This window comes from Musa acuminata, chromosome BXJ2-7 (assembly GCF_036884655.1).
Source record: "Musa acuminata AAA Group cultivar baxijiao chromosome BXJ2-7, Cavendish_Baxijiao_AAA, whole genome shotgun sequence".
Lineage (NCBI taxonomy): Eukaryota > Viridiplantae > Streptophyta > Magnoliopsida > Zingiberales > Musaceae > Musa > Musa acuminata.
This window is the reverse complement of record NC_088344.1, coordinates 32,774,156-32,786,281: the sequence shown is the minus strand read 5'-3', so window position 1 is coordinate 32,786,281 and position 12,126 is coordinate 32,774,156. Positions and strand designations below refer to the sequence as shown.

At 36.3% G+C, this 12,126-nt stretch overlaps 2 protein-coding genes and 1 long non-coding RNA gene across 3 annotated transcripts; all 3 read right to left on the bottom strand.

Annotated features, from left to right (window-relative positions):
- Positions 1-2,145: 2,145 nt before the first annotated feature.
- Positions 2,146-3,610, bottom strand: LOC103992957 (anthranilate O-methyltransferase 3-like). The gene is made up of 4 exons (XM_009412888.3): positions 3,505-3,610; positions 3,020-3,424; positions 2,659-2,931; positions 2,146-2,535 (listed from the first exon to the last, which is right to left on the bottom strand). Exons 1-4 carry the CDS (start codon positions 3,583-3,585, stop codon positions 2,170-2,172), a joined length of 1,125 nt encoding a protein of 374 aa, XP_009411163.2. The 5' UTR covers positions 3,586-3,610; the 3' UTR covers positions 2,146-2,169.
- A 2,085-nt stretch (positions 3,611-5,695) lies between these two features.
- Positions 5,696-8,874, bottom strand: LOC135616218 (uncharacterized). The gene is made up of 2 exons (XR_010488297.1): positions 6,121-8,874; positions 5,696-5,971 (listed from the first exon to the last, which is right to left on the bottom strand). It is a non-coding gene; the product is annotated as an uncharacterized LOC135616218 (long non-coding RNA).
- Positions 8,875-10,225: 1,351 nt separating this feature from the next.
- LOC135616217 (anthranilate O-methyltransferase 1-like) lies at positions 10,226-11,770 on the bottom strand. Its single transcript, XM_065115410.1, has 4 exons — positions 11,646-11,770; positions 11,161-11,565; positions 10,800-11,072; positions 10,226-10,700 (listed from the first exon to the last, which is right to left on the bottom strand). The coding sequence occupies exons 1-4, from the start codon at positions 11,724-11,726 to the stop codon at positions 10,335-10,337; spliced, it is 1,125 nt and encodes a 374-aa protein (XP_064971482.1). The 5' UTR covers positions 11,727-11,770; the 3' UTR covers positions 10,226-10,334.
- Positions 11,771-12,126: the final 356 nt, after the last annotated feature.

Below are 12,126 nucleotides of genomic sequence, written 5' to 3'. Positions count from 1 at the left end.
TTATATTCTTTTTTAAGTTTATTTTTATTCTTTGATTCTTGTTTTAAAATTTTTTTAAGCTTTATTATGAGAAGTTCAAGTTCACTATCACTTGAGCTTTCACTCGAGCGGTCTTCTTTTGTTCTAAGTGCAATATCCTTCTTGTTCTTTAGAAGGTTATTCTCAAGCTCTTCATTAGCATTGTAAGTCAACTCATAGGTCATTAGTGACCCGATAAGTTCTTCGAGAGAAAAGTTATTTAAATCCTTGGCCTCTTGAATGATCGTTACTTTAGTGTCCCAACTCTTTGGAAGGGATCTCAAGATTTTATTAACAAGTTCAAAGTTCGAAAAACATTTGCCAAGAGCTTTTAAGCCATTAACGACATTCGTAAAACGAGTGTACATATCAACATTGGTTTCACTTGGCTTCATCCAAAAAAGTTCAAAATCATACATTAAAAGATTTATTTTAGAGTCTTTAACTCTACTAGCACCTTCGTGTGTGATTTCGAGTATGTATCAAATATAAAAAATCGTTTCGCAAGTAGAAACCAGATTGAATTCATTTTGTCTATGGCACAAAATAGAGCATTCATAGCTTTTGCATTTAAAGAAAAAGTTTTCTTCTCCAAATCATTCCATTCGTTTATTAGAGTAGAAGACTTTTGAAAACTATTTTTCACAATACTCCATAAATTTAAATCGAAAGAAAGCAACTGTTTGATGTGGTGTTCATGGTTCGGGCGTCGATTCATGCGAGACATGGCTAAGGTTGGATTTCATAATGTGGCCCGATCCGTGTCGAGTCAAGCCCAGATTTCACCCGATGAACTAATATTAGCCCATGACTTGTGTGTATTTTCATTGCAAGCAGGATTGGGGAAGCTTTTCTCTTCAAGACAATGCCTAATAGGGTGTCATTAGATTTCTCATGGAAGGCGTCGCGTAGCATTATTGGCGTATCTCAATAATTCATCAAGTATGACATCCTAATATTAGGAATAAAGATGTAAAGAAAGAACATATTAGGAAGATGGATTATGGATAATATATTATGATGATGCTCTCAATCATTACAACCATGAGAATATATTATTATGATTCTATCAATCTAGTTATAATTCTCTTTACTTATATATATATATATATATATATATATATATATATATATATATATATATATATATATATATATATATATATATATATATATATATATAGGTTGACTCCAAGCCTGACACTTTGAAAAATCAGCATCAACAGTAAGATATAATAATGATGATAAGATATCTATTAGTAATATAATAATGTTGTATTTATTGATCACAATTCAGAAGTTTTGAGACACAATATTACGTCACCTCAGAAGATATCTATTAGTATCAATGTTTTATAGTCATCAAGCTTTGTTAGATTCAATCGTTAGTAGAAAAACTCTGTCATTCTCTCTGAACCTTCTGTTGTATATTATGACAACATAATATACAAGATTAATGCCTCTAATGGAAGCATCGTCTCATAGGGATATATTAGAAATAAAGATATTAAAAAAAATTAGGAAGAAGATCCTCTAATATCATGATAATATATTATCATTATATTACAAGAAGTGATATATTAGAAACGAAGATATAAAAAAAAAAGGAAATATTCTCTCCAGAAACCATCGTAATATATTATCATTATATTACAAGAAACGATATAAATATTCACTCCCATCATAGAAACTATCATAATATATTATCATTATACTCTCGATTACAAGATCATGATAACGATTTTCTCTTCATCACAATATTGTTTATATTTACTTTTGATCGACAAATTTCTCACACTTTTCTTGTTTTCACCTAACATGAAAACGAGGCTTCATCAGCGTCCGACCGTAGATAGTTTACGTGAGTGATGGCATGTGGTCGAGGCAAAGTCTGTCATCAATCACATTTAGGTGAGGTGGCCATGAATGCCTTAAATCTAACTTAATTTCTGAAGTTACAACTTTGCCTGCCATTTCCGAAGCAAATCGCCACCACAAATTAATTAGGTGCAGAGCTAAGTTTTATTGGCGACAATGTTATCGATACATGCCAGCATACTGACCAAATGCGGTGATTCACCACGTACGCATTTTTATTGCATTAAAGGATACATACTTGTATTAATTTGCGTGCATGCTTGTTCATCACTCTCAAGCTTTTTTCTTCAAGGCAATGACCATAACGGTGTGCTTGGTTTTCTCTTTGAGGAGATGCCTCGCAACCTTGTCGGCATACCGTGAGAATAGCTCATCGAGTATGGCATCCCCGAAATGATGTGCGATCAAGGATTCCGACACAGCCCGTACACACTTCGCCACGTTCTTCCCGTTCAGTACATTGTCGAATACGATATCGTCGTCGTCGGTGTCATCGAACGGGTCCCAGTTGCACTCAAAAATCTGTGCTTGTTCCAGATCAAATAAACCTTCGTCATGGATCACTGCCTTCACTTCCTGCATTGAGGGTGTATATATTGGCAGATTGAAGGCGTCCAGTTTATCTTCTGATACGATTCCCTGAATTCAATAGACACAAGACTCGGGGTGGTCAGTTTTGTTCTTGCCGCTTCATAGTGGGACAGAAAAGATCGGATATGACGACGCTGAGGAGTTCGAGTTGAAGATTGGAGGTATACGTACCTGTGAGACCATGGCATTAAGGGCCTCCGCTAATAGTCCCCACATATAGCTTAGCCCGCCATTGGCTGGCTCTTTGTTTCTTCTTCCTAGGAATGTTAATACCATTCCCCCTCCGATGCTTAGTTCCATGTAACGAGATTTGAGAAACGTGGAGAAGTCCTTCCGGTGTTGTTCTTGGTACGCATTCACGACCTGGGGTGGGCTGTTCTCTGCAATATAGATGTTGCCCTTGTTCAGCGGAACACCCTGCTCACTCTCGAGACCTTGTGGAACCTAAGACACATAGTTCATGATCAGTGGTAGAACATCAACACAGTGCAACACCGCACGCAGGACGTGAGAAAGCACAGTCGTGATCGACCTGAGAGAGCCACATGAGACAGTAGTTAGAGTGGAAGATGTGAACAGTGTTACGCGGGAAAAGCCTCCCGTAGAAGGAGCCGGGCATGCCCACAACGTAATGAGGCACGAGCAGGTCCCCCTTCTCCTCCTCCATCTTCTTCTCGTATCTTTCCAATGACCGGAAGACATTATTGAAGTCATTTCCCGGGAGGTCGTTCAAGAAGAACTGGATCTCCGGTGGCTTCTGTTCCAGCCTTCGACATAGGTCACCGACGATGCCAAGCACCTCATAGACCACAAGAAAGGTGTTCGGACCCGACGAACAACCGAGGTCGACGACGACCATCCTCTCAGGGAGCAGCGTCTGGTACAACTCTGCTATGGCGGTCTCCAATATGGGCTTCGTTCTATAAAGCGCTTTCTCCTTAATACAAACACAGTAAGCAACTCAGTAAACCGAAGATTGATTAGACTAACAACACTACTTCGAGGAGGACGACTAACTTGAAGTCTGGAATTAGTGGCATAGCTGGTTTCTCCGGCTCCTCCAACCATGTGAAGAGCTTGCTCTACCTTGATGGCCATCTTCTTATCTCTGTCTTTTAAGAGCTTCTCGTGCTTGGCAGCCGCTGAGCTCCAAGCCACAGGGCCAAAACATATATATAGACCGTGATTTCTCGTGTTGTGGTGCAGCATTTACAGCCACAATTGACATACCGTCGGCTTCAGCCAGTCGGACATGGAGTCACTCTTCTTCCTCCCATGTATTGTATGATCAGCAGAAGTACATCAGCATGAGCACAAAACGTGTTACTGGAATTACTAAGTCACACGAGGAACATGTTTTTTACTATGATTAATGTGGAAAAGAAAATGCTACAGAAAAGTTGACATTAACATGGCAAGCATAGACAAATTCTTGCCCGTCGCAATAGAGGTTTGAACGTTCTTTCTCTCAGTCGTATCCCCAGCGTTATTCACGTGGTATCTCATTAACTTGCTACTATTGGAAGATCCCATGGCTCTCCATCGTTGTGAACTGCGGCCCACACATTAGCGTTATTCCTTTCTCTGTTGAAGCAAAAAGGACATGCTCTACAAGGAAAAAAAAAATCGGTAACCAACAAAAGTTATCTTGAAAAAAAAAAATGTCACTAAAAGAATTAGTAATGTTATGAGGTCCATGGTTAAAAGTTTGTGTCTTGAAAAGACACTATTGTCACTAAATTATGGATTTTAATGATAGCTTATTCTATTAAAATTCCGTCACTAAAATGAAATAAACTGATGAAATAATATTTCGACGATACTATTTGGTGATGAATAATTCTGTGACTAAATGTCTTGATGAAAATTTTTAGTGACAACTTGGCGATTTCTGATTAAACAAAAAGAGTAATGATAATTCGTCTATCACTAAAATGTTTGATAAAAAATTTTAGTGACAATTACTTGAATTTGTCACTAATGCGTGTTTAGATGAAAACAATATGAGCGACAGACTATCAACAAATATATATATATATATATATATATATATATATATATTATCAATAATAATTTTCTTAACAACATATCAATATTTAATAATTTTAAAATAATACCAAAATTTTTAATAATAAAAATCCACATTATTATTCAAAGATAATACAATAAAAAAGCTCCCGTCATATCAAAAATAAAAAACAATGCATCCGGCATGAAACATAGAAAAGAGATTTACATGTCTTCATTCTTCGGTACTCTCTCCTACATCATGCATGGGGTCACAATTACTCAATTACATAAAGACAAATCGTAATGTTAATAAAATAAAATGCACGAGAATGAAACTGATGCACAAGCTCCATAATCTTCCTCCTTAATAAACACATTGGAAGAAAAATAGACTTTGGATGGTCTTCAATAGTTTATATGAACATGGCCTTAGTTATTCCACAATTTTTTATTCACTAGTAATTCAATTTATCTTTAGATCTTTGTTATTTATGCCTAATTTTGGAGAGTTGTTAGTTAGGACTTTAAACGGCTGTATTCTTATATGTTTTGTGTTCAGATAAGGTATATAAGCTTACTGCTATAAAGTCTCCACAAATATTTCTCTTTATAAGAAATCAGTTGACAAATTAGAGAAGAAAAAACATTAGCTAATAAAAGAAGAACAAATCACCACTGGGAAGTCCTAAATGTAGGAAAATTGGGCGCGGTGCAGAAAAATCTAAATGTAGGAAAGAGAAATGGTATGCATGCATGGGCACCTAAAATTAGAATGAAAAGAAAGAAAATAGTAAAAAAAATAAAGATTAATTCTAATCTATAGTACTTTGGATTCATCCAAGAAAATCTATTTATATTAGTCAAAAGATATCCCATTAAATCTTATCACCCTCATCTATTTATTTTAATTTTAAATTTTTATCTTTTATTTCATTTAATCCTAACTATTTGAGTTAATCTTATGAAGAACACCATATAAACTTGTGAGCAAAACATTAAAAAAAAAGGGTAAAGATAGGATGGTACCATCAACAGGGCATCCTCATCCCCCAAAAAAAAAGGATTTTGATGGTTACACAATATCAGATAAAGTAAGATACACATCGGAACGAAAAATCCACTTGACAGCGAGTAATTAAACTAGAAAAACAAATGCAGAGGGTAACGAGCACCTTTGGAATATCTTCATTGAGGTGTCTGAAACAAAAGAACGTCAATTACATATATGAAATGTGAGAACAAATAAAATTGCATCTTGGTTTTGTCACGTATAACAAATAGTAATTTGTTTTACGAGGGCTAAACAATCTCATCATGACTTGTTATGAGACAAACAAGAGCAGTCAAGGCAAAAGAATTAAGTTGCATATGACTATATAGCTATGCAACACAGTCCGTAAAAGAGGCTCGTCTGCAGCTTGATCTCGACCAACATCATGGCACAACATATCTTACGGAGACAAACTAAGCAAATCTAAGACAAAAAGGGAGAGAAAGACAGCTCAGTGAGTCCCAAAGGCATCCGGCCTTTAAAAGAATAAAAAGTTGTTTAAAAAGATAAACCGAATCACCCCATTTTGATTCATGATCAAATCAACCACAACCAGGTTGCAAATGACTAACCTTACTTTTGCACCGAAGCTCGCCATCAAATACAAGCAAAATTATATGACCTGCAAAGAATAAAAGCACAAAAGCTCCACAAACTCAACATCATAGTCATGATAACACGATCGAACATCACATAAGTCGTGGGTCACTCGATGGTGATCAACTAATCGAATCTGTTTTTAATATTTACATTAAAAAAGTAAATAAAAAAAACATACATATTAAAATTATAATATATTTAGATGGCATTATAAATATATTTTTTATAATATAATGAAAGAGGTGACAAGTATAACGACAAAAGAGGATGATGAGGATAAAATGAAGTCGTGAATCAAGCTTCTATAACTTCATCAAAATCACAATATTTTCTTAAATCCGGATTGCATAAAATAGATTTCAACATCAAAGAATTGTCTGGTATTTCTTATGAAATTTCAACTTCTTGATCAACCAGAGTACCCCCATGTTCAAGGCTCCTAGGCTGGCAGCTAACAACAAAAATGATTGCTTCATCTGTCTTCTTCTTGACCATCGTATACAGTAGAAAATACACCTTGCCCCAACAGATTAAGACTCGCTATAGTTTGCAGTTCACAATTCAGAAAATAGCTAAGAACTAACTATACATTAAAGTGGTCCATTATTTCTCTCCTGGCATATGCAGAATTGCAGGTATCAGTCAAGTGAATCAATATTTCTACCTCAACAATTTCCAAGATCTTCTTTCGAAGACCTACATGCACCTAAGAAATACAAGCAAGGCGAATCAACTCATCAACAAAAAAACTCTCATTATTCAACCTGAAAGACTTTAAAGACAAAACAAGCAACTCTTTTGGAAGAAACTACTGTGTTGACAATATTACATACTATTCTTTTAACACTGATCAAAATTACTTGCATTTGGCCTCATCCCCATCGAAAAGAGAAATAACATCATCAGTGAACAAATTCACTAAATTTAAGAAAAATTACAGAAAATATTAAACGAGAATGTATGTGATGGATTGTACAAAGACATAAAAAGAGAAGGTAAGCAATGAACCAGCCTTATGATGTACTCAAAATGGATGTAGGAACCATTTTCTTCTATGTACTGAATCAAAGAAACTTGCATATCAGATGACTAGTATAGAAATTCAAGGAAACCTGAATATGCATCAAGAAAAAATATTTCAAAAACCCACAAGATCATAAAGAAAGAAGTAAAATTTCGAATCCGTTATATATATACACACACACACATTTTAGAATGAAGAACCAAAATACATGCTTTTATTCTTCCTCCCTAGTGAAGGTTGATATATCCAACTAAGATTTTGATCAATTCATATAATAAATAAAAATATGTTGGTAGGCAGTTATCACTTCTGCAATAGAACTTGGTACTTTATCCTCATCAAGTTGTAACATCTCTATGACTCAAGTGCATGCTGATGTTTGATTGCACTGCTCACTCTATTCCATCATGCTTAACAAAACCTTTAAGACATGTTGAAAATAGAAATTGAAGAAAAAATCGAAGTAGCATATCTAGTCCTTGTATGTGTACACATGAGCATGTAGGATAACCAAAAAAACAATTACATTCTTTGTCCATGACAGGATGCCAGTGGTCCTATGATTAATGACCAGATTATGCATGGACTATAGGTGCTCCAAAGCATATCAGAATAAATAGCATATCATCATGAAAAGATTTAGCAGGACAGAAGTATCATATGCTTCAATACTACTATATAGTTTTTTATATGCCAATATCAATCAATTTCCACATCCTAAAGTTGAATCATCCATTATGTATAGTGTACACGAGCATAAGTTTCCATAACATCGCTACATCTAAATTTTATTGACAATTAGACATAATTTGCCCTGGAAAAAATATTAGAATATATATATGAAGTATTGAGACCCCAATTTAAAAATAAATATATCTGAAAATACAAGTGCAAGACGATTAAGAGTGCATTTAAAGAAATGTGAAAAAGAAGTGGAAAAACGAAGATTCTAAATCGAAAGATTTGAAGCACAAAGCAGAAGCACAATTTGAAGGCATCTAATATTTAAGGTTCAATTCAATATATATTTAATTTACATCCTCTATTCGAAACAAAAATCATCTCGCTCATATTTATCCCTTTGATCAATCTTGTGAACATACTTCAAATTGGGTTGCTCGTCCTTCAGTAATGTGTTTGACTAGAAGCATGGATGATCCGATGATGACTTGCTGCGTTGGGAGGTTCTCTGCCTTTATGATTTGAGCCTTCCAAGTCTTCGTTATTTTAGTTTAGGCATCAACCATGGGTTAGCAGCGGTGGAAGCCATCTTTCCATGAACGGAAGGACTAGAAAAAGAAGTAAGTGGATTCAAATCCTTCCTAAACACTACTTTGTTAGTAGTCTAGTGGAGATTATATTGCTTCAGGACTACAATCCACCTTTTCATGGCCAAACTAAAAGACATCCAGAATTGGATTTAGGGTTTCAAAGAGGAAATCTTATAAGCGATGGAGAAGGAAGAATTCAGCTTCTGCGACAGGAAGGATGAGGGAGAGAGAGACGAGGAAGATTTAGCCTCATACCAGGATGTCGTGGTTCACTCACCCCCTGACCGTCATTCATCACCTGTGTCGACCGTAGTCGTTTGCCCGCCGTCAAACATAAATAGGGACATCAGCGTCGTGCTCGTGAGAGAGGATGAATTCTGTTATTATCTTCAGAGATTTCTCCAATGGCAGCATGCTTTCCCCCGATAGGGTTCACGAAGGTCGCACATCCTATCTAGAAACTCACTCGATGAAACAGTCGATGTTTCCTTCTATGAGGTTGAGTTGAATCTAATTGATCTTTACCGTAGTATTAGATGACGTTGATCATTTGTAATCGTACGGTGCAAATAATAATACCTCTTATTATATATATATATATATATATATATATATATATATATATATATATATGAGGTTGAGTTGAATCTAATTGATCTTTACCGTAGAATTAGATGATGTTGATCATTTGTAATCATACGGTGCAAATAATAATCCCTCTTATTATATATATATATATATATATATATATATATATATATATATATATATATATATATATATATATATATATATATATATATATGAGGTTGAGTTGAATCTAATTGATCTTTACCGTAGAATTAGATGATGTTGATCATTTGTAATCATACGGTGCAAATAATAATCCCTCTTATTATATATATATATATATATATATATATATATATATATTAGTGATAAAGTACCTGTTGTTGCTAATGGAGGTTTTAGTTACTATACTAAAAATATTTATCAATTAAAATTTGAAATTGAACCATGCCATGTCATCCTTCGTCAAACATCTTATCATTTAGATATGTTAATTGAGCATTACACTCACGACTTTGATTACTATCTCAAATAATTATTTAGGTCGAACAAAGTTGATAGGCCAATTAGCCCATCAAGTTTCGATCATGATATTTGATATTAGAATCAATCTAATACTGATCTAATACTTGAGCATGGTTAGAAAATTCAAGTAGAAAAATAGTATGGAGTTGAAAAATTATTACAATATAAAGCTACCATTAGGTTATGCTTTATATTCATCATTCTAAGATTTGATGCTATACTCAGAATTGAATAACTCTCAAAATTCAGCATATTCATACATGAGAATTGGATTACCAATTCCTTTCGTGTGATGGTATGTGGCTAAGGCAAAGTTTACGGTGAGGACTACAAATCAACCAGTTTTAGGTGGTCATAGATGCCTAAATCTAAATTTATAAAGATAATTTTTCATGAATAAAAAGATTATCTATAGATAGAGTCAGGAGACTAAGAGTTGGATTATCTATTCCTCTTGAGTGATGGCATGTGGACGAAGAGGCAAAGTCCGTCATGTGCACTACAAATCATCCAGCTTTAGGTGGTCATGGATGCCTAAATCTAATGACCTTTCAGGAATAAGCAGGATTTTGCCTGACATTTCTGCAGCAAATCAACACCACATGTTAATCAGGTGCAGAGCTAAGTTTTATTGGCCATAATGTTACCCATACATGCCACGATAATGTGAAGTCAAATGTGCAGCAGACCAAACGTGGTGATTCACAATGTACGTATTTTTATTGCATTAACGGATGCATACTTTTCTACATATGAATTTGCATCAAGTTTTGCGTGCATGCATGCTTGTTCACTATCAAGCTTTTTTCTTCAGGGCAATGACTAAAACGGTGTACTTGGTTTTCTCTTTGAGGAGATGCCTCGCAACCTTCTCGGCATATCGTACGAATAACTCATCCAGTATGGCGGCGCCAAACTGATGTGCAATCAAGGATTCAAACACAGCCCGTATACACTTCGCCACGTTCTTCCCGTTCAGTATATTGTCTGATACAGTATCGTCGTCGTCGGTGCCATCAAACGGGTCCCAGTTGGATTCAAAAATCTGTGCTTGTTCCAAATAAAATAAACCTTCGTCGTGGATCACTGCCTTCACTTCCTGCATTGATGCCCCATAAATCGGCAAATTGAAGGTGTCCACGTTGTCTTGTGATATGATTCCCTGAACTCAATAAACAATGACTCGTGTCAGCTCTCTTCTTTAACCTTGCGAAGGAAAAACAGTGTTCTCACTATTCCTTAAGGTGAAGATTTGAGGTACCTGCGAGACCATGGCATTAAGGGCCTCTGCGAGTAGTCCATATAGAGAGCTTAACTCGCCATTGGCTGGGTGTTTGCTTTTTCTTCCTAGGAATGTTAATACCATTCCCCCTCCGATGCTTAGTTCCACGTAACGAGATTTGAGAAACGTGGAGAAGTCCCTCCGGTGTTGTTCTTGGTATGCTTTCACGACCTGGGGTGGGCTGTTCTCTGCAATATAGATGTTGCCCTTGTTCAGCGGAACACCCTGCTCACTCTCGAGACCTTGTGGAACCTAAGACACATAGTTCATGATCAGTAGTAGAACATCAACGCAGTGCAACACCGCACGCATGACATGAGAAAGCACAGTCGTGATCGACCTGAGAGAGCCACATGAGACAGTAGTTAGAGTGGAAGATGTGAACAGTGTTACGCGGGAAAAGCCTCCCGTAGAAGGAGCCGGGCATGCCCACAACGTAATGAGGCACGAGCAGGTCCCCCTTCTCCTCCTCCATCTTCTTCTCGTATCTTTCCAAAGACCGGAAGACATTATTGAAGTCATTTCCCGGGAGGTCGTTCAAGAAGAACTGGATCTCCGGTGGCTTCTGTTCCAGCCTTCGACATAGGTCACCGACGATTGCAAGCACCTCAGAGACCACAAGAAAGGTGTTCGGACCCGACGAACAACCGAGGTCGACGACGACCATCCTCTCAGGGAGCAGCGTCCCGTACAACTCAGCTATGGCGGTCTCCAATATGGGCTTCGTTCTATAAAGCGCTTTCTCCTTAATACAAACACAGTAAGCAACTCAGTAAACCGAAGATTGATTCAACTAATAACACTACTTCGAGGAAGACGACTAACTTGAAGTCTGGAATTAGTGGCGTAGCTAGTTTCTCCGGCTCCTCCAACCATATGAAGGGCTTGCTCTACCTTCAAGGCCATCTACGTATCTGTCTTTTAAGAGCTTGTCTTGCTTTGGCATCCGCTGAGCTCCATGCTACCGGATCAGATCATCTAATAGGCCGTGATAATAATATTTCTCTCACCATCTCTTTCGGCGTCAATAATAGTATACTTTATCGTGTCGTCAGTCATCCTGTCCGGAGCACGTGGAGTGGCATGTCCGTGTTTATCTTCGTTTGGTTGTTGCCTCACGTGGTCCAGCACTTATCGATACAGTGATGTAAAATGTTTATATGTAACGTGAAAAAAAATTGTATGTTAGGATTGAAATCAAATAATATTTATATTAATTTATATGATATATATTTTTTAATGTTATCTAAAAAAGATCTTCATGAAATTTGGGTATTGTTTTTATATCAAAAAACTATTGTCAATC

What these genes read in the sequence shown, in the direction of transcription:
- LOC135616217 (XM_065115410.1), bottom strand. Translation starts at nt 11,726, where the DNA reads ATGGCCTTGAAGGTAGAGCAAGCCCTTCATATGGTTGGAGGAGCCGGA. An exon ending in GTCTCATGTGGCTCTCTCAG is followed by an intron (nt 11,073 to 11,160) that starts GTCGATCACGAC and finishes TATGTGTCTTAG; the next exon opens with GTTCCACAAGGTCTCGAGAG. An exon ending in TTAATGCCATGGTCTCGCAG is followed by an intron (nt 10,701 to 10,799) that starts GTACCTCAAATC and finishes TATTGAGTTCAG; the next exon opens with GGAATCATATCACAAGACAA.
- LOC103992957 (XM_009412888.3), bottom strand. Translation starts at nt 3,585, where the DNA reads ATGGCCATCAAGGTAGAGCAAGCTCTTCACATGGTTGGAGGAGCCGGA. An exon ending in GTCTCATGTGGCTCTCTCAG is followed by an intron (nt 2,932 to 3,019) that starts GTCGATCACGAC and finishes TATGTGTCTTAG; the next exon opens with GTTCCACAAGGTCTCGAGAG. An exon ending in TTAATGCCATGGTCTCACAG is followed by an intron (nt 2,536 to 2,658) that starts GTACGTATACCT and finishes TATTGAATTCAG; the next exon opens with GGAATCGTATCAGAAGATAA.